The sequence below is a fragment of the Heptranchias perlo genome, chromosome 12 (genome assembly GCF_035084215.1).
Source record: "Heptranchias perlo isolate sHepPer1 chromosome 12, sHepPer1.hap1, whole genome shotgun sequence".
Classification (NCBI taxonomy): Eukaryota; Metazoa; Chordata; class Chondrichthyes; order Hexanchiformes; family Hexanchidae; genus Heptranchias; species Heptranchias perlo.
The window spans coordinates 1,181,446-1,201,328 of NC_090336.1; the positions used below are offsets into that span (position 1 = coordinate 1,181,446).

At 46.4% G+C, this 19,883-nt stretch overlaps 2 protein-coding genes across 5 annotated transcripts in view; one reads left to right on the forward strand and one right to left on the reverse strand.

Annotated features, from left to right (window-relative positions):
- LOC137327805 (AP-2 complex subunit alpha-2) overlaps window positions 1–983 on the forward strand; it is a 95,676-nt gene extending 94,693 nt beyond the window's left edge. For all 4 annotated transcript variants that reach the window (XM_067993621.1, XM_067993622.1, XM_067993623.1 and 1 more), the window contains one exon: window positions 674–983. In XM_067993621.1, the coding sequence (XP_067849722.1) occupies window positions 674–751 (78 nt within the window). In that variant the 3' untranslated portion in view covers window positions 752–983. The remainder of the gene's footprint in view (window positions 1–673) is intronic.
- LOC137327806 (carnitine O-palmitoyltransferase 1, liver isoform-like) overlaps window positions 1–19,883 on the reverse strand; it is a 273,112-nt gene that overhangs the window by 211,320 nt on the left and 41,909 nt on the right. The window lies entirely within an intron of this gene.

Sequence of the window (19,883 nt, forward strand, 5' to 3'; positions counted from 1 at the left end):
CTCAAGCCTGCTCCCTCCCCCATCCCCTCCCGTGGTCCCAAACTGATTGCTACTCTCTCCACCCAATGTTAGCCCACTGGTCCCTGGTCCTCTCCGTTTAATCTTTATCATTTGATGATCTGGTTCGGGAAAGCCCAGGAGGAAAGAAGCCTCGAGCTGCACAGTCTCGACCCGGTTATGCCATGCCCTCTAACCCGCTCAGAGGAAAATAAAAATGCTTCAGTCGCTCTCAGATATTTTCTGTTGGGCATTACCCCTCCTCCCGGTGTATACAAACACTGCTCTCAGCTCTTTCATTCATGTTCGATTTCACTGGCAGTGGTCTCTGGCATCTTGCCAAAGTGCGCGGGAGCTCGTGTTAGGTATTTAATTAAAAGTTGCCAGTAGTCTAGTTAAACTTGTTCTCACGGTCACACAGTGACCAATACAAGTGAGTACTGCTCTAGATTCAATGTGTACCGACACCGACTGATATGTTGCTGTTTTGGGACTGCATTACCGTGTTTATTGACACATGTTGATGTAGATACATGGCACTGCTCTATCCTTAATGATTGTTCAGTCAGCTCTCCAGTCAGTGGCCCACCAGTTCTCTGGCACCGGCCCCACGTATACACGCCAGTGCAACTGAAGCATCTCGGCCCTTCCTCAGTGACTCTTGTTTCTTTTTCAGATGTATCGTCTCACACTGCGGGCTAGCAAGGAAGCAGTATCGAAGAGGCTGTGTGAACTGCTGTCAGAACAATTTTAATTACCTGGCCACTTGTGCACACTTCTGGACTGTGACCGTCATTGTAATACATGCAGATCCCGCCTGGAAGCTAGTTATTGTCATATTCAGTTTTCAGTATTAACGGTAATGTTTCTGTCTCCTGTTTTGCAATGCCATGTCCTTTTATTTCCAGAAATTGTGAATATAAAGTGTACAGGGTGAGATAATGAACAGACTTTTTTTAATAATTGATAAATGGATGTTTGGCGGAGGTTGTGTGTCGTCTGTTTACCTTTCCAGCTCCCCTCTGCCCCGTTATTACAGAACATGCACTTCACTTTGGTTAAACTGGGGAAGGGGAGTCCACTGGGTGCAGTTGCACTGTTCTCAGAACCTGCTTTCTGTCAGAAGCTGCCGACTGTAAATTGCTGTCAGCGGTGCCTTTGCCAAGTGGATCTTTTACAATAAAGCTGAACTTTCAGTATGTGTAAAACGTGAGGTACAAAATAAAATATTCTTACTCTGCTGCCTATTCACCAGGATACAGTCCAGGTTGGGAGTGGGGGTGGGGGGGAGGGGTTAAAATAAGATCCACGGCTTTTTGAGCAGTCTCTTTCTGTGTGACATTTGCACCCATCTTAAAAGAACTGCAGCCCACGAGCTGGGCAGCGACAGGGCTGTGGTGGTGAATTTAACTGCCTTATGGGTCAGTGTTGTAGATCAGCCCAACCTCAGTCAGTCAGTCAGTCGGGTTGACTTGATGTCAGATTGAGTCCAACGCTGAAGGGAGCAGTGATGCAGCTCAAAGTAAAACCAAATCAGCCATGTGCTGAAATTACTTCATGTCACAGGTTAATCATCTTCAGTGTACAGGAATATCAAAGGAAATTTGCACCAGTTAGTCCACAGTTAGAGCACTGTATGCAATTTTAGGTGTCCATCATAGAATGGATGTTAAAGCCATTGAGAGTGATTCACTAGGGTGATGCAGGGGATGGGAAACTATAGTTAAGAGGGGAATCAAGATACTGGAGCAGAGAAGGCCAGGAGGAGATTTATTAGAGGTAATTTAAAATTATTAAGGGTTTTGATGGTGACTAGGGAAAGACAATTTCCTCTGATTGGGAAGTTGATGACAAGGCGTCATCAATTTAAAATTGTTAGAGTGAGGAGAGAAGTTAGGAGAAATTTCTTTCTGCAACGGGTTGTTGGAGCATGGAATGCTTTGCTACGAGGAGTAGTAAAGGCAGAGACCATTGTATCTTTTATGGTAAAATTCGTTAAATATTTGAAGCAGAAGGAGATATGGGTTTTTAGGAAAGAGTGGGGCGGTGGGATTAGTTTTGAATTGCTCCAGCAAACAGTTGGCACAGACATGATGGGATGAATAGCCACTTTCGGTGCTGTAAACTGCACTGGTTCTATTGTTTGTTTATGTGGTGAATGTTAACATAATAGGTTGGGAGGAGATGAGAAGCCGAGAGCGTGTTTAAGCTGTGCCTGACTTTTCTGAATCCCAGAAGTAGATTGTTAAATACGTGGACAGGAATGCAGTTTGCTCTGTTCTGCAGGCTGCCCAGTACATTTACTGCCGACTTTCGACAGGCTACATGTTTACATTGTGTAGTAACTCGACTTTACCGAAATGACGCACAGATCTTGGGCTGCGACACAGGTTTCTGCAGTAACAACACTTCGTATCGGCCTGTTGTGTTTCACGTGTTGGCTATTTAAATTATTCTGCACTTTACATTTTGCCTGCGCTCCTGTATGTGACGAGGATTACAAGATCTTGTATCTGGTAGCTGCAGTTTGAGTTTCCTTTTCTTAAAAAGGTAAAGTAAGCCTGCCACCTGAAAGATTTGACTTGTCCTACGTATAGTGGCTTCAATAAACTGAACTTCAACAAGGGTTCCTCTCTGGCAGCTGAAATCTCTTGGCCCTTTGTTTCAATTGCTGTATTTGATTTGCAAGCGACAATGGGATTGACAGGACCTGAAGTTTCATAAAATGGGCTTATTAAAAGTAAGAAAATGCACCAAGTGGATTGAGCAGGGAACAGCTTTGTGATCTTCGCAGGTTGGAAGATTGGTTTATCAGAAATTGGTCCAGTTTAATAATTAAGTAATGCATCACGGAGAGCATTGCTAAGGAATTGGGTAGTTTATGATCAAGTTCTGCACTGTTATTTTGTTCAGATTAACATAATTATAGAGTTTTACAGCACAATAAGTGGCTATTCAGTCCATCACGCCTCTGTTGCCTCTCCAAAAGAGCTATCCACTAGTCCCACTCACTGGCCCTTCCATTGTTCAAAAAAAATTATCCACTTCCCTTTTAAAAGTTGTGAATTCTGCTTCCATCGCTGTTTCTGGCATTCCATATCTTTAATGCTGCTGTAACTTGAAGAAACTTCAACTCTTAACAACCCTGTGTGTAAAAAAAAAAATTCTTCTAACTCCCCCCTTCATTATTTTGGTGCTGATTTTAAATTTGTGCCCTCCAGTTACTGACTCACTGGCCAATGGAAATAGTTTCTCCTTATCCACCTCGTCAAAAACCCTCATAATTTTGAACATATCAAGTTTCCTTCGAACCTTCTCTGCCTAATGAAAATAGTCTTGATTTTTATAGTCTGTCCTCATAACTAAAGCATCTAATTTCTGGTATAATAATATCTACAACACCTGCCTTGTTTGTATGCATCCCAAACCCATTGGCTGAGAGTGTGCATTAATGAATTTAAATAATTCCTGGTGTGAGGGAGTCACCGATGGACATGTTTCTGGAATTCAACAGGTTCCCTGTGTTGGATGGGCATTTATGCCAAATGCATCAATTGGTATGAATGTAGTAACACCCTGAAAATGAAGCCCACCTTTTCCCTCATGAGTTCAGACAGCGGTTTGGAGGAAGGTGCATTGGAAAAGTGCTGCAGAAAAAGGCCTGTTCCATTGTGCATCCAAGAGGCTGAAAAAGACAAGGGCTGCTGATGGGGAAAAGAGCCCTTTGCATTTCAGACACCCAGTGTCAGGTTTTGTGCTGTGGGCTTGTGCCCACTAGGAACAGAAGTGAGAGTGCTTCAAACTCATGCAATCCGAGAATGTTCCAGCACAACAGGCCACTCAGCACAGCATGTCAGCACAAATATTTTTTCCACCTGAGCCATTAGTCTAATCTCACTCTCCTCACTCCCCCACACCCTTCAATTTCCCACCCAGCCAAATCCCAATCTCCTGCTCACTTCCCCCATACCCTCCAATATCCCACCCAGCCGAATGCCCTTTCCTGCTCACTCCCCCATACCCTCCAATATCCCACCCAGCCGAATGCCCTTTCCTGCTCACTCCCCCATACCCTCCAATATCCCACCCAGCCGAATGCCCTTTCCTGCTCACTCCCCCATACCTTCCAATATCCCACCCAGCCTAATCCCACTCTCCTGCTCACATCCCTACACCCTTCAATGTCCCACCCTGTCCAACCCCACTTTCCTGCTCACAACTCATCACCTTCAATATCCCAACACGTCTAATCCTACTCTCCTGCTCACTGCCCCATACCCTTCAATATCCCACCCAGTCTAATCTCACTCTCCGGCTCAGGCCCCATTCACTTCAATATCACACCCAGTCTAGTCCCACTCTCCTGCTCACACCTCCGCTCCCTTCACTATCCCACCGGTCTCATCCCACTCTCCTGATCACTCCCCGTACCCTTCAATATCCCACCCAGTCTAATCCCACTCTCCTCACTCCCCATACCCTTCAATATCACACCCAGGCAAATCCCACTCGCCTGCTCATACTCCCATACCCTTCAATATCCCACCCAATCTACTCCCACTATCCTGCTCACTCGCCCATACCCTTCAAAATCCCAATCTCCTAAAAACACCACATGCCCTTCAATATCCCACCCAGCCTAATCCAACTCTCCTACTCACTCCCTCACATCCTTTAATATCCCTATACCCTTCAATGTACCACCCTGTCTAATCCCACTCTCCTGCTCACTCCCCGTAAACTTCTATGTCCCACCCAGTCCAATCCCACTCTCCTGCTCAGGACTCATACCCTTAAATATCCCACCCAGTCGATTCCCACTCTCCTCACTCCCCATTCACTTTAATATCCCACCCAGTCTAATCCCACTCTCCTTCTCACTCCCCCATACCCTTCAATATCCCACCCAGCCTAATCCCACTGTCCTGATCACTCCCCATACCCTTCAATATCACACCCAGTCTAATCCCACTCTCCTGCTCACTACTCATACCCTTCAATATCACACCCAGTCGAATCTCACTCTCCTGCTCACTCCCCCATACCCTTTAGTATCCCACCCTGTCTAATCCCACTCTCCAGCTCACTCCACATACCCTTCAATATCGCACCCAGTCTAATCCCACTCTCCTGCTCACTCCACATACCCTTCAATATCCCACCCAGTCTAACCTCACTCTCCTGCTGACTCCTCATACCCTTCAATATCCCACCCAGTCTAATCCCACTCTCCTGCTCACTCCCCATACCCTGCAATATCACACCCAGTCGAATCCCACTCTTCTGCTCACTCTCCATTCACTTCAATATCCCACCCAGACTAGTCCCACTCTCCTGCTCACTGCTCATAGCCTTTAATATCCCACCCAGTCCAATCTCACTCTCCTGCTCAGGACTCATACCCTTAAATATCCTACCCAGTCTAATCCCACTCTCCTGCTCACTCCCCATTCACTTTAATATCCTACCCAGTCTAATCCCACTCTCCTGCTCACTCCCCATACCCTTCAATATCCCACCCAGTCTAATCCCACTCTCCTGCTCACTCCCCATACCCTTCAATATCCCACCCAGTCTAATCCCACTCTCCTGCTCATTACTCATACCCTTCAATTTCCCACCCTGTCTAATCCCGCTCTCCTGCTCACTCCCCATACACATCAATATCCCACCCAGTCTAATCCCACTCTCCTGCTCATTACTCATACCCTTCAATTTCCCACCCTGTCTAATCCCACTCTCCTGCTCACTCCCCATACCCTTCAATATCTCACCCAGTCTAATCCCACTCTCCTGCTCACTCCCCATACCCTTCAATATCTCACCCAGTCTAATCCCACTCTCCTGCTCACTCCCCATACCCTTCAATATCACACCCAGTCTAATCCCACTCTCCTGATCACTCCCCGTACCCTTTAATATCCCACCCAGTCTAATCTAACTCTCCTGCTCAGTCCCCATACCCTTTAATATCCCACCCAGTCTAATCCCACTCTCCTGCTCACTGCTCATAACCTTTAATATCCCATCCAGTCCAATCTCACCCTCCTGCTCAGGACTCATACCCTTAAATATCCCACCCAATCTAATCCCACTCTCCTGCTCACTCCCCATTCACTTTAATATCCCACCCAGTCTAATCCCACTCTCCTGATCACTCCCCATACCCTTAAATATCCCACCCAGTCTAATCCCACTCTCCTTCTCACTCCCCATACCCTTCAATATCCCACCCAGTCTAATCCCACTCTCCTGCTCATTACACATACCCTTCAATTTCCCACCCAGTCTAATCCCACTCTCCTTCTCACTCCCCATACCCTTCAATTTCCCACCCTGTCTAATCCCACTCTCCTGCTCATTCCCCATACTCTTCAATGTCCCACCCAGCCCAATTCCACTCTCCTGATCACTCCACCATACCCTTCAATGTTCCCCCCAATCTAATCCCATTCTCCTGCTCAGTCCCCATACCCTTACTATCCCACCCAGTCCAATCTCACTCTCCTGATCACTCTGCAAACCCTTTAATATCCCCCCAGTCCAATCCCACTCTCCTGCTCACTACTCATACCCTTCAATATCCCACCCAGTCGAATCTCACTCTCCTGCTCACTCCCCCATACCCTTCAATATCTCACCCTGTCTAATCCCACTCTCCAGCTCACTCCCCATACCCTTCAATATCACACCCAGTCTAATCCCACTGTCCTGATCACTCCCCATACCCTTCAATATCACACCCAGTCTAATCCCACTCTCCTGCTCACTACTCATACCCTTCAATATCACACCCAGTCGAATCTCACTCTCCTGCTCACTCCCCCATACCCTTTAGTATCCCACCCTGTCTAATCCCACTCTCCAGCTCACTCCACATACCCTTCAATATCGCACCCAGTCTAATCCCACTCTCCTGCTCACTCCACATACCCTTCAATATCCCACCCAGTCTAACCTCACTCTCCTGCTGACTCCTCATACCCTTCAATATCCCACCCAGTCTAATCCCACTCTCCTGCTCACTCCCCATACCCTGCAATATCACACCCAGTCGAATCCCACTCTTCTGCTCACTCTCCATTCACTTCAATATCCCACCCAGACTAGTCCCACTCTCCTGCTCACTGCTCATAGCCTTTAATATCCCACCCAGTCCAATCTCACTCTCCTGCTCAGGACTCATACCCTTAAATATCCTACCCAGTCTAATCCCACTCTCCTGCTCACTCCCCATTCACTTTAATATCCTACCCAGTCTAATCCCACTCTCCTGCTCACTCCCCATACCCTTCAATATCCCACCCAGTCTAATCCCACTCTCCTGCTCACTCCCCATACCCTTCAATATCCCACCCAGTCTAATCCCACTCTCCTGCTCATTACTCATACCCTTCAATTTCCCACCCAGTCTAATCCCACTCTCCTGCTCATTACTCATACCCTTCAATTTCCCACCCTGTCTAATCCCGCTCTCCTGCTCACTCCCCATACACATCAATATCCCACCCAGTCTAATCCCACTCTCCTGCTCATTACTCATACCCTTCAATTTCCCACCCTGTCTAATCCCACTCTCCTGCTCACTCCCCATACCCTTCAATTTCCCACCCAGCCTAATCCCACTCCTGCTCACTCCTCCACATCCTTCAATGACCCACCCAGTCTAATCCCACCCTCCTGCTCAGTCCGCATAACCTTCAATGTCCCATCCAGTCTAATCCCACCCTCCTGCTCACTCCCCATACCCTTTAATATCCCACCCAGCCTAATCCCACCCTCCTGCTCAGTCGTCACGCCCTTCAATGTCCCACCCAGTCTAATCCCACACACCTGCTCATTCCCCCACATCCTTCGATGTCCCACCCTGTCTAATCCCACTCTACTGCTCACTCTCCATTCACTTCAATATCACACCCAGTCTAGACCCACTCTCCTGCTCACTCCCCCATACCCTTCAATATCCCACCCAGTCTAATCTCACTCCTGCTCAGTACCCATACCTTTTAATATCCCATCCAGTCTAATCCCACTCTCCGGCTCACTACTCATACCCTTCAATATCCTACCCAGTCTCATCCCAATCTCCTGATCATTCCCCAGACCCATTAATATCTCACCCAGTCCAATCCCACTTGCATGCTCACTCCTCCGTACCCTTCAATGACCCACCCAGTCTAATCCCACTCTCCTGGTCACTCCCCCACACCCTTTAATATCCCACTCTGTTTAATCCCACTCTCCTGCTCACTCCCCATACCCTTTAATATCCCACCCTGTCTAATTCCACTTTCATGCTCACAATTCATATCCTTCAATATCCCACCCAGTCTAATCCCACTCTCCTGATCACTCCCCATAAACTTTAATATCCCACCCAGTCCAATCTCACTCTCCTGCTCACTCCACCATACCCGTTACTATCCCACCCAGCCTAACCCCACTCTCCTGCTCACTCCCCCATACCCTTCAATATCCCACCCAGTCTAATCCCACTCTCCTGCTCACTCCCCCATACCCTTCAATATCCCACCCAGTCTAATCCCACTCTCCAGCTCACTCCACATACTCTTCAATATCTCACCCAGTCTAATCTCACTTTCCTGCTCACTCCCCTTGCCCTTTAATATCTCACCCAGTCTAATCCCACTCTCCTCAGTTCCCATACCCTTCAATATCCCACCCAGTCCAATCTCACTCTCCTGCTCACTACTCACACCCTTCAATATCCCACCCAGTCTAACGTCACTCTCCTGCTCACTCCCCATACCCTGCAGTATCACACCCAGTCTAGTCCCAATCTCCTGCTCACTCCACCATACCCTTCTATATCCCACCCAGTCTAATCACACTCTCCTGCTCAGACCCCATACCCTTTAATATCCCACCCAGTCTATACCCACTCTCCTGCTCAATCCACATACTCTTCAATATCCCACCCAGTCGAATCCCACTCTCCTGCTCACTCTCAATACCCTTAAATATCACACCCAGTCTAATCCCACTCTCCTCACTCCCCATACCATTCAATATCCCACCCAGTCTAATCTCACTCTCCTGCGCATGACTCATACCCTTTAATATCCCACCCAGTCTAATCTCACTTTCCTGCTCATTACTCATACCCTTCAATATCACCTAGTCTAATCCCACTCTACTACTCACTCCCCATACCCTTCAATATCCCACCCAGTCGAATCCCACTCGCCTGCTCACTGCCCGTAACCTTCAATATCCCACCCACGCTAATCACACTCTCCTCCTCACTCCCCGTAACCTTCAATATCCCACCCACGCTAATCACACTCTCCTCCTCACTCCCCGTACCCTTCAATGTCCCACCCTGTCTAATAACATTCTCCTGCTCAGTCCCCATACCCTTTAATATCCCACCGAGACTAATCACACTCTCCTGTTCACTCACCATACCCTTTAATATCCCCACCAGTCTAATCCCACTCTCCTGCTCACTCCCCCATGCCCTTCAATATCCCACCCAGTCGAATCCCACTCGCCTGCTCACTCTCAATACCCTTAAATATCACACCCAGTCTAATCCCACTCTCCTCACTCCCCATACCATTCAATATCCCACCCAGTCTAATCTCACTCTCCTGCGCATGACTCATACCCTTTAATATCCCACCCAGTCTAATCTCACTTTCCTGCTCATTACTCATACCCTTCAATATCACCTAGTCTCATCCCACTCTACTACTCACTCCCCATACCCTTCAATATCCCACCCAGTCGAATCCCACTCTCCTCCTCACTCCCCGTAACCTTCAATATCCCACCCTGTCTAATAACATTCTCCTGCTCAGTCCCCATACCCTTTAATATCCCACCGAGACTAATCACACTCTCCTGTTCACTCACCATACCCTTTAATATCCCCACCAGTCCAATCCCACTCTCCTGCTCACTCCCCCATACCCTTCAATATCCCACCTAGTCTAATCCCACTCTCCTGCTCACTCCCCATACCCTTTAATATCCCCCCCCCCAAGTCTAATCCCACTCTCCTGCTCACTCCCCCATACCCTTTAATATCTCACCTAGTCTAATCCCACTCTCCTGCTCACTCCCCATTCACTTCAATATCCCACCTAGTCTAATCCCACTCTTCTCACTGCTCATACCCTTCATTATCCCACCCAGTCTAATCTCACTCTCCTGCTCACTACTCATACCCTTCAATGTCCCACCTAGTCTAATCTCACTCTCCTGCTCACTCCCCCATACCCTTCATTATCCCACCCAGTCTAATCTCACTCTCCTGCTCAGTCCCCCATACCCTTCAATGTCCCACCCAGTCTAATCTCACTTTCCTGCTCAGTCCCCCGCACCCTTCAATATCCCACCAAGTCTAATCCCACTATCCCGCTCACTCCCCCATACCCTTCAATATCCCCCCCCCAGTCTAATCCCACTCTCCTGCTCACTCCACATACCCTTCAATATCCCAACCAGTCTATCCCCACTCTCCTGCTCAGTCCCCAGACCCTTTAATATCCCACCCAGTCCAATCTCACTCTCCTGCTCAGTCCCCCATACCCTTCAATATCCCACCCATTCTACTCTTACTCTCTTGCTCACTACTCATATCCTTCAATATCCCACCCAGTCTCATCCCACTCTCCTCCTCACTCCTCTACCCTTCAATGTCCCACCCAGTCTAACCCCACTCTCCTGCTCAGTCCCCATACCCTTTAATATCCCACCCAGTCTATCCTCACTCTCCTGCTCACTCCCCATTCCCCTTAATATCCCACTTTGTCTCAGCCTAATGTCCTGCTCACTCCCCCTACCCTTTAATATAGCACCCAGTATAATCCCACACTCCTGTTCACTCTAAATACCTTTTAATGTTTCTTTTTTTCACGCAAAAGAATTAATGAACAATACATTGTGGCAGATAATTTCATACTAACCACCCTTTGACTAAAGACTCACCTTTTGTTTAATTCTTTTTGTGATTATCTTAAATTGGTGCCCTCGTTTTACTGTCTCACTGACAAATGGAAACAATCTTGAAAACCTTTCAAGTTACCCCTTCACTTTCTCAGCTTTAAAAACTATGTTTTGAGTTCTCAAGTCTTTCAATAACTGCTAGCCCACATCCCTGATAACACATTGCACGTATGATCCTTTCAGACTTTTTTCCTATTAGTCTGGGTGGAATTTAAACCCAAGTCCGAGGTTTAAAGCCAGTGTTTGACCATCTGCACACCGTGGATAAGATGAGATATGAATCTGGGGGGATGGAGGAATCGGGAGAATGCTGTTCCTTTCCCCCCCAAATATTCTTGAGCCAAAGCCCAGTTGCTTTTCATTTTGTGCTTCCTTTGTACATTCTTGTCTCACCATCCATTTGTGAGAAATATATTCTTCATTCTTCCTACCAAAATGCACCACCTCACACTTATCTATATTGAAATTCATTTCCCAATTACACAGAATAAATTCTGCACATTTATTAATGTCTTCTTGCATTCTTCCTTTGTATTAACTGCACCCCCCAGTTCTCCAACATTGACATCCTTGCATTTGATTAAGTAATTAACCTTCATTTAACAGTATACCAAGAAATAGACAACGAAAACATGAAACCTTTGAAACATTTTTAATTGAGATTAATCATTCCTAAGTTTTCAAAATCATCTTTAAGAAAATGATTATTTCAGGCTTAAAGGAATAAGGTCTAAATCAAAGTAGCTAAAATAATCTTACAACTTTTAAATTTAATTCGTCTTTGATAATTCTTCTGTTTATATATGTAGTTTTGTAGTTTTACTGATGGTTATGATCCTCGCAGAACTTGTAACCACATTCACAATCTTTCAACACAGTGTACTTCTTGATTTTCATGCTGCCATTTTCACAATACAGCAATGCATGCCTTTCCTCAAAAGTCTTTGGCAAACAGCAGCCACACTTCTGCATGACACGATCTGCCACAGCATTGTACCTGCCAATTAAAATCTAGCATTAGTCATTGCCAAGGGAAGGGTTCTCTGGCCACATGGAAATATCTGCCAGCTACAGTCATCGTTCCTTTAAAGATGTCACGTTATTGTTTCACTGGAGTCGTGCAAATGTTTGAGAATCCCTTGCCTCCTAAAGCATTTAATTTTAGAAGCATTCAGACGATTCTCAAAGAATAAACCTTGTGTTTTCTGTTTTGTCACCTGTGTGAAATGTTGATATTATCGTTACAAGTAGAAAGCACTTGCATAATTGAATAGAAGTATCCAATTTATTCGCTAAATTAACTCAGATTAAATAAAAACAGGAAAATGCTTGAAGTGCATTTTGATTGATCATCTGAAACATGTAATTCTGAAGAGGAGTCGGATCTGAAATGTTGACCCATCTTTCTGGTTCAGATGCTGTGTATGTCTGAATAAGCTTTGATAATTCTAATTCTAAATAAACACTGATACTCTTGTTGCTTTTGTTATGCATTTCTGAGCACGTGAAATGTTGTCCCTGCTTTGGATATTTTCACAGCTTTTACCAGGGCCTAGCACTGCACTTCTAAATAACTTCCCATCATTTGATCTCTCACCAATGCTATGTTTGGAGCTATCTCATTTCTTCTAAAATTGCTCTATCCAGCCTGTAATTAACGGCTCATCCTCAGACTCTGTTAGAGTAACTTGGGGGTTCCACGTGGCTGCATCTTTTCTCACACTCTTCCTTCTTCACATCTCCACTCACTGTCTAACCCTGCATCAGTTGCCTTCAGATTGCAAGCTGCTGGTGCTTGCATCCTCTAGTCCTCTCCCAAATGGCTGAATCACTACATTTGATTTCTATCCCCTTCAAAGAGACAGTGAAAATTGTATTTCAGTCCTTCAATTATGCAGTTTCTAAATGTTTCACAAGTCTAACCAACTGCTATCACCTTTGATGACTCCACCTTTAGTTCTCCTTCACCTATTAATGTTCTTGGGCTTACTGTCCTATAATTTCAAGTGGAACTCCCCTATCTCTATTGCTAAAGCTGCCTTCAAACAGCTTTGTTCCCCTTTCATACCTAACATCCCTTAACAACTTTTGACTTCCTAGAATGCTGAAGCCCGTTCCAGACTTTCATACTGCTCCCATATCTGGAGAGACTTCTCACACCGTTGTTGCATTCCACTGGTCTATTATAAAGGCCATATCCTGGTGAATTAACTTGCATGTCATTTTATTAGTGTAGTTAAATGAAATTTGCAGTGACTGTCACATGGCTGTAACTAAAATTGCTTGGTGTGCTGAAAGTTTGTTAAAATACAGTAACAAAATCACGTGGAAGTTCTAAAGCATGATTTTCTCCACAGCTGTGAAATAGGTGCAGCACATAGCTTCCGATGAAGGCCCTTCAACCCATTTGATACAGTCTTTCCAGAATTCTGACCCTATCATCTTCCCATTGCACAGTTGGCTGTTTCTTAACTGAGGCCAGGGTCCTGGGCTCAACTATTCTTCCTGGCAACATAGTCCACCCTCTGCATAAAGAAATACTTCCTCACATCTGCCATAAATTTGTTCACAACCGGAACTTGTGCCCTGGTGTATTTGAAAGGGTTGTTTCAGGTTGACTTACTCTGTCCTGTTAAATATCTTCTAGACCTCTGAGACATCCTCTTTTAGAAAAAAGTTCCTCATTGCTCCAGTTGAAGAGCTTTGCCAGCTCAGGCATGATGGCTTACCATTGGACTGTAATTTCTATGAAGCTATTCCTTCTGATACCAAGGATTAACGAAACTAACCATCCTGCCAATAGTGACTTTAGTAACTTCAGACCATAACTATGTCTTCCATTTTCTTTACAGCAGGGTGTACAAATGATATGGAGTGTCTAGATGGCAGTGGGGGAATGGTGGGGGGGGGGGGGAGGCTTGGCAGGTTCATGTTTTGGATGTAAACCATTCACCAGGACACAGTTCTGGCAGGGAGGGGATATTTATGCCCAAGATGTCTGCCTGATTTTGCTCCTTCCATAACTGGTGGGTCCATTGTATTTTGCCCACATTTTTTGTTGTGATTCCAATCCTGCATTTGCAGTTTTTGCTCTTTCTTCCGTTCAGTGCCCCCCCCCACCCCCCCACTCCACCCAGCTTTTTGTCTGTGTGAGCCTCTCTGATGTCTTTTCACACCCTTCATTATTTTTACATTTGTTTCTTTAATGTCTTTCCATCGTCTCACTGAGATGATCTTTCATATCAACCAGCAATTTTCTATTAAGCAGATTGCATGTCATTCAACCTATTGGGTCCCTCCCTGGAACTGCAGTATCTTTTGTTTCTACCCCTCTCCCTTTTTTCTTTTCCTAACCTCATGAGAATGCTTGCTTATCTTTTAGTTTCCAGTTCTGATGAAGGGTCTACACCCTGAGTGACTGTTTGTTTCTTTCTTTCTCTCCACAGATGCTCATTGACCTGCTGAGTCTTTCCAGCATTTTCTGGGTTTTTTTGACAACTACATTTACCTGATTCTAATCTGTGGGAACTTCTCCCAGTGTCCATCAACATCACAAATCTCATTCCTTGCCTCTCTAACTACCCTGATGTACAGTTCACCTTCCTCTGGAGATTTATTGTATTTTAGCTTGGTAAGTCTATCTACAGCCTTTGCTTCACTAAATCCAAACTCAACTCAAAATTAAATTCATGCTGTCTTCTCTGGTAACAATTTCCAAGTAGTCATTTAGCATTTTAACTATTTTCTGTTCATGTTTAGCTCTATGTTGGTCCCTTAGTGTTTTAAATTTTAGCCTCTCACTGTTAGTATTTTGTCGCTGGTTGTTCCAGGAACTGAGCAACAACAACAACTTGCCTTTATACAGTGCCTTTAACGTAGTAAAACGTTCCCACAGGAGCGATTATCAAACAAAATTTGACACTGAGCCACATGAGATATTAAGACAGGTGACCAAAAGTTTGGTCAAAAAGGTAGGTTTTAAGGACCGAATGTCGGTCAACAAGCACAGGGGGTGATGGGTGAACGGGACTTGATGCGAGTTAGGATATGGGCAGCAGAGTTTTGGACGAGCTCAAGTTTATGGAGGGTGGGAGATGGGAGGCCGGGAGGGCATTGGAATTGTCGAGTCTAGAGGTAACAAAGGCATGGATGAGGGTTTCAGCAGTAGATGAGCTGAGGCTGGGGTGGAGACGGGCAATGTTACTGAGGTGGTGATAGGGTTGGAAGCTCATCTCAGGGTCAAATAGGATGCCAAGAGCTGAAAACCTCTTTTCTATATACTTCTGTATTTCTGAAAGTTTAGGCTTTGGGACTGTAACATCACCGATGATTTCTTACTCAGTTGATGAATTGCAATATCCTTCACAGCGGGTCATGGTAACTTTTAGTTTACAGCCATTGTCGTTTAGCGTCTCTGTATATTTGGTAGGTACACATTGTGCTGTGAAGAGAAATAGAAAGGGTAAAGTGTATTTCTGACAGTAATATCTAACATTTAGGAGGAGTTGATGGTGCAGCGCAATGTTCTTTAATAATTTTAGTAATCAAACGTTTGAGGATTTAAAACATGAGCCCAGAAATTACTGTTAGTAATTGTTACAAATTTTGGGTCTGCAATCGACATTCTCTCCGGTTCAGTTTCACTGATCATTTCTGGAGATCATATCACCTACGACCTTTACTTTTACTGCCCAATATCTAGTTACATGATAGCATGACCTGGGGACCATAACAGTAAGACTCCCTCGTAGTATGTGCTGACTTCTGTGATCTTGCATGACCCACACATGCATTTCTTCTATCTTCCAGAAGGTAGACTCTAGTGAGATGACGCCAATTGTAAACCAATAAACAATTTTATTTTAATCCAATATTATAGAGGTAAACGCCTCTGGGACATGCGATCCACCCTCTCCCCACGGTCTCAAACTGATATGATATTGCGAGTGCACATGATTAAGTTCACTACTTCGTCCCATACTACAACTAAAGAACCTAATTAACAGCCTTGATAACTAGGAGTTGAATCCTTGTGGCCAAATTTAATTTCATAGCAATATCATAATATAAATTAAAACAAAAGTCCCTTCTCGGCCAAAATTTGGAAATATGTCAATAATATCAGCTAAATGCGTAACTGGCTCTATAATAGTGGAGGTGTGAACCCATTTAAAAGAAATGGGTTAACACTTGTGGATATATCATTCAAACATGTTAAGTACTGTCCTGCTAATATTACCAGCAGTAATATCTAGGTTATTGATTCCTGTCTGCAGTTTATATTAATGTGCCCATTAAACAGAAGTAAGCTTTTATATTGCACAACCCTAAAGTTATTGCAATAAGCAAATGTTGATGACTAAGTCAATGAGCAAATTGTTCTTTTAAAAAGGGGACATTCCCATTAACTGGGATGTAAGCAATAGCCTGCCCGAGACCAGCAGTTCCAGGAGGACCTGTGAGAGCTTGGGATTGTTAAGGAGCCAGTTACAAAGATAGAAACACTTTTTGCATGGAAAGCAAGGAGAAACAGCTCAACACAATCTGCTTGATCTGTCCTGAACACAGTCGATCTAAGGCAAGCTGCTTGGTAATTGATGTGTTCTGCAGCTATTCCGTAGCCTGGTCCAGCTGCCATTCTATCTGCAGAATTCTGTCTGTCTAGTTGTCAGCACTTCCCCCCTCCCCCACCACCCCCACTTCTCACAGGGATTGGGTGATGCCAGGGATTGGGTGATGCCAGGGATTGTATGATGCCAGGGATTGGGTGATACCAGGGATTGGGTGATACCAGGGATTGGGTGATACCAGGGATTGTATGATGCCAGGGATTGGGTGATACCAGGGATTGGGTGATACCAGGGATTGGATGATGCCAGGGATTGGGTGATTCCAGGGATTGGGTGATACCAGGGATTGGATGATGCCAGGGATTGGGTGATTCCAGGGATTGGGCGATGCCATGGATTGTATGATGCCAGGGATTGGGTGATACCAGGGATTGGATGATGCCAGGGATTGGGTGATTCCAGGGATTGTATGATGCCAGGGATTGGGTGATTCCAGGGATTGGGTGATACCAGGGATTGGATGATGCCAGGGATTGGGTGTTTCCAGGGATTGGGTGATACCAGGGATTGGATGATGCCAGGGATTGGGTGATTCCAGGGATTGGGTGATGCCATGGATTGGGTGATACCAGGGATTGGGTGATTCCAGGGATTGGGTGATTCCAGGGATTGGGTGATGCCATGGATTGGGTGATACCAGGGATTGGGTGATGCCATGGATTGGGTGATACCAGGGATTGGGTGATGCCAGGGATTGGGTGATACCAGGGATTGGATGATGCCAGGGATTGGATGATGCCAGGGATTGGGTGATACCAGGGATTGGGTGATTCCAGGAATTGGGTGATGCCAGGGATTGGGTGATTCCAGGGAATGGGTGATTCCAGGGAATGGGTGATACGAGGAATTGGGTGTTTCCAGGAATTGGGTGATTCCAGGGATTGGGTGATTCCAGGGATTGGGTGATTCTAGGGATTGGGTGATGCCAGGGATTGGGTGATTCTAGGGATTGGGTGATACCAGGGATTGGGTGATTCCAGGGAATGGGTGATTCCAGGGAATGGGTGATACGAGGAATTGGGTGTTTCCAGGAATTGGACGATACCAGTGATTGGGTGATTCCAGGAATTGGGTGCTGCCAGGAATTGGGTGATTCCAGGGATTGGGTGATTCCAGGGATTGGGTGATGCCAGGGATTGGGTGATTCCAGGGATTGCATGATGCCAGGGATTGGGTGATTCCTGGGAATGGGTGATACCAGGGATTGGGTGATGCCAGGGATTGGGTGATTCCTGGGAATGGGTGATTCCAGGGAATGGGTGATTCCAGGAATTGGGTGATACTAGGGATTGGGTGATTCCAGGAATTGGGTGATTTTAGGGATTGGGTGATTCCAGGGATTGGGTGATGCCGGTGATTGGGTGATGTCAGGGACTGGGTGATACCAGGGATTGGGTGATGCCATGGATTGGGTGATACCAGGGATTGGGTGATGCCAGGGACTGGGTGATACCAGGGATTGGATGATGCCAGGGATTGGGTGATTCCAGGGATTGGGTGATACCAGGGATTGGGTGATGCCAGGGATTGGGTGATACCAGGGATTGGATGATGCCAGGGATTGGGTGATTCCAGGGATTGGGTGATTCCAGGGATTGCATGATGCCAGGGATTGGGTAATTCCTGGGAATGGGTGATACCAGGGATTGGGTGATGCCAGGGATTGGGTGATTCCTGGGAATGGGTGATTCCAGGGAATGGGTGATTCCAGGAATTGGGTGATACTAGGGATTGGGTGATTCCAGGAATTGGGTGATTTTAGGGATTGGGTGATTCCAGGGATTGGGTGATGCCGGTGATTGGGTGATGTCAGGGACTGGGTGATACCAGGGATTGGGTGATGCCATGGATTGGGTGATACCAGGGATTGGGTGATACCAGGGATTGGGTGATACCAGGGATTGGGTGATGCCAGGGACTGGGTGATACCAGGGATTGGATGATGCCAGGGATTGGGTGATACCAGGGATTGGGTGATTCCAGGGATTGGGTGATTCTAGGGATTGGGTGATGCCAGGGATTGTATGATGCCAGGGATTGGGTGATACCAGGGATTGGGTGATACCAGGGATTATGTGATACCAGGGATTGTATGATGCCAGGGACTGGGTGATACCAGGGATTGGATGATGCCAGGGATTGGGTGATACCAGGGATTGGGTGATGCCAGGGATTGGATGATGCCAGGGATTGGGTGATACCAGGGATTGGGTGATGCCAGGGATTGGATGATGCCAGGGATTGTATGATGCCAGGGATTGGGTGATACCAGGGATTGGGTGATTCCAGGGATTGGGTGATGCCAGGGATTGGGTGATTCCAGGGAATGGGTGATTCCAGGGAATGGTGATACGAGGAATTGGGTGTTTCCAGGAATTGGGTGATTCCAGGGATTGGGTGATTCCAGGGAATGGGTGATTCCAGGGAATGGGTGATACGAGGAATTGGGTGTTTCCAGGAATTGGGTGATTCCAGGGATTGGGTGATTCCAGGGATTGGGTGATTCTAGGGATTGGGTGATGCCAGGGATTGTATGATGCCAGGGATTGGGTGATGCCAGGGATTGGGTGATTCTAGGGATTGGGTGATACCAGGGATTGGGTGATTCCAGGAATTGGACGATACCAGGGAATGGGTGATGCCAGGAATTGGGTGATTCCAGGGATTGGGTGATTCCAGGGATTGGGTGATGCCAGGGATTGGGTGATTCCAGGGATTGCATGATGCCAGGGATTGGGTGATGCCAGGGATTGGGTGATTCCAGGGATTGCATGATGCCAGGGATTGGGTGATTCCTGGGAATGGGTGATACCAGGGATTGGGTGATGCCAGGGATTGGGTGATTCCTCGGAATGGGTGATTCCAGGGAATGGGTGATTCCAGGAATTGGGTGATACTAGGGATTGGGTGATTCCAGGAATTGGGTGATTTTAGGGATTGGGTGATGCCAGGGACTGGGTGATGCCAGGGATTGAATGATGCCAGGGATTGCATGATGCCAGGGATTGCATGATGCCAGGGATTGGGTGCTGCCAGGAATTGGGTGATTCCAGGGATTGGGTGATTTTAGGGATTGGGTGATTCCAGGGATTGGGTGATGCCGGTGATTGGGTGATGTCAGGGACTGGGTGATGCCAGGGATTGAATGATGCCAGGGACTGGGTGCTGCCAGGGACTGGGTGATGCCAGGGACTGGGTGATGCCAGGGATTGGATGATGCCAGGGATTGGGTGATGCCAAGGACTGGGCACTGCCAGGGACTGTGTGATGCCAGGGACTGGG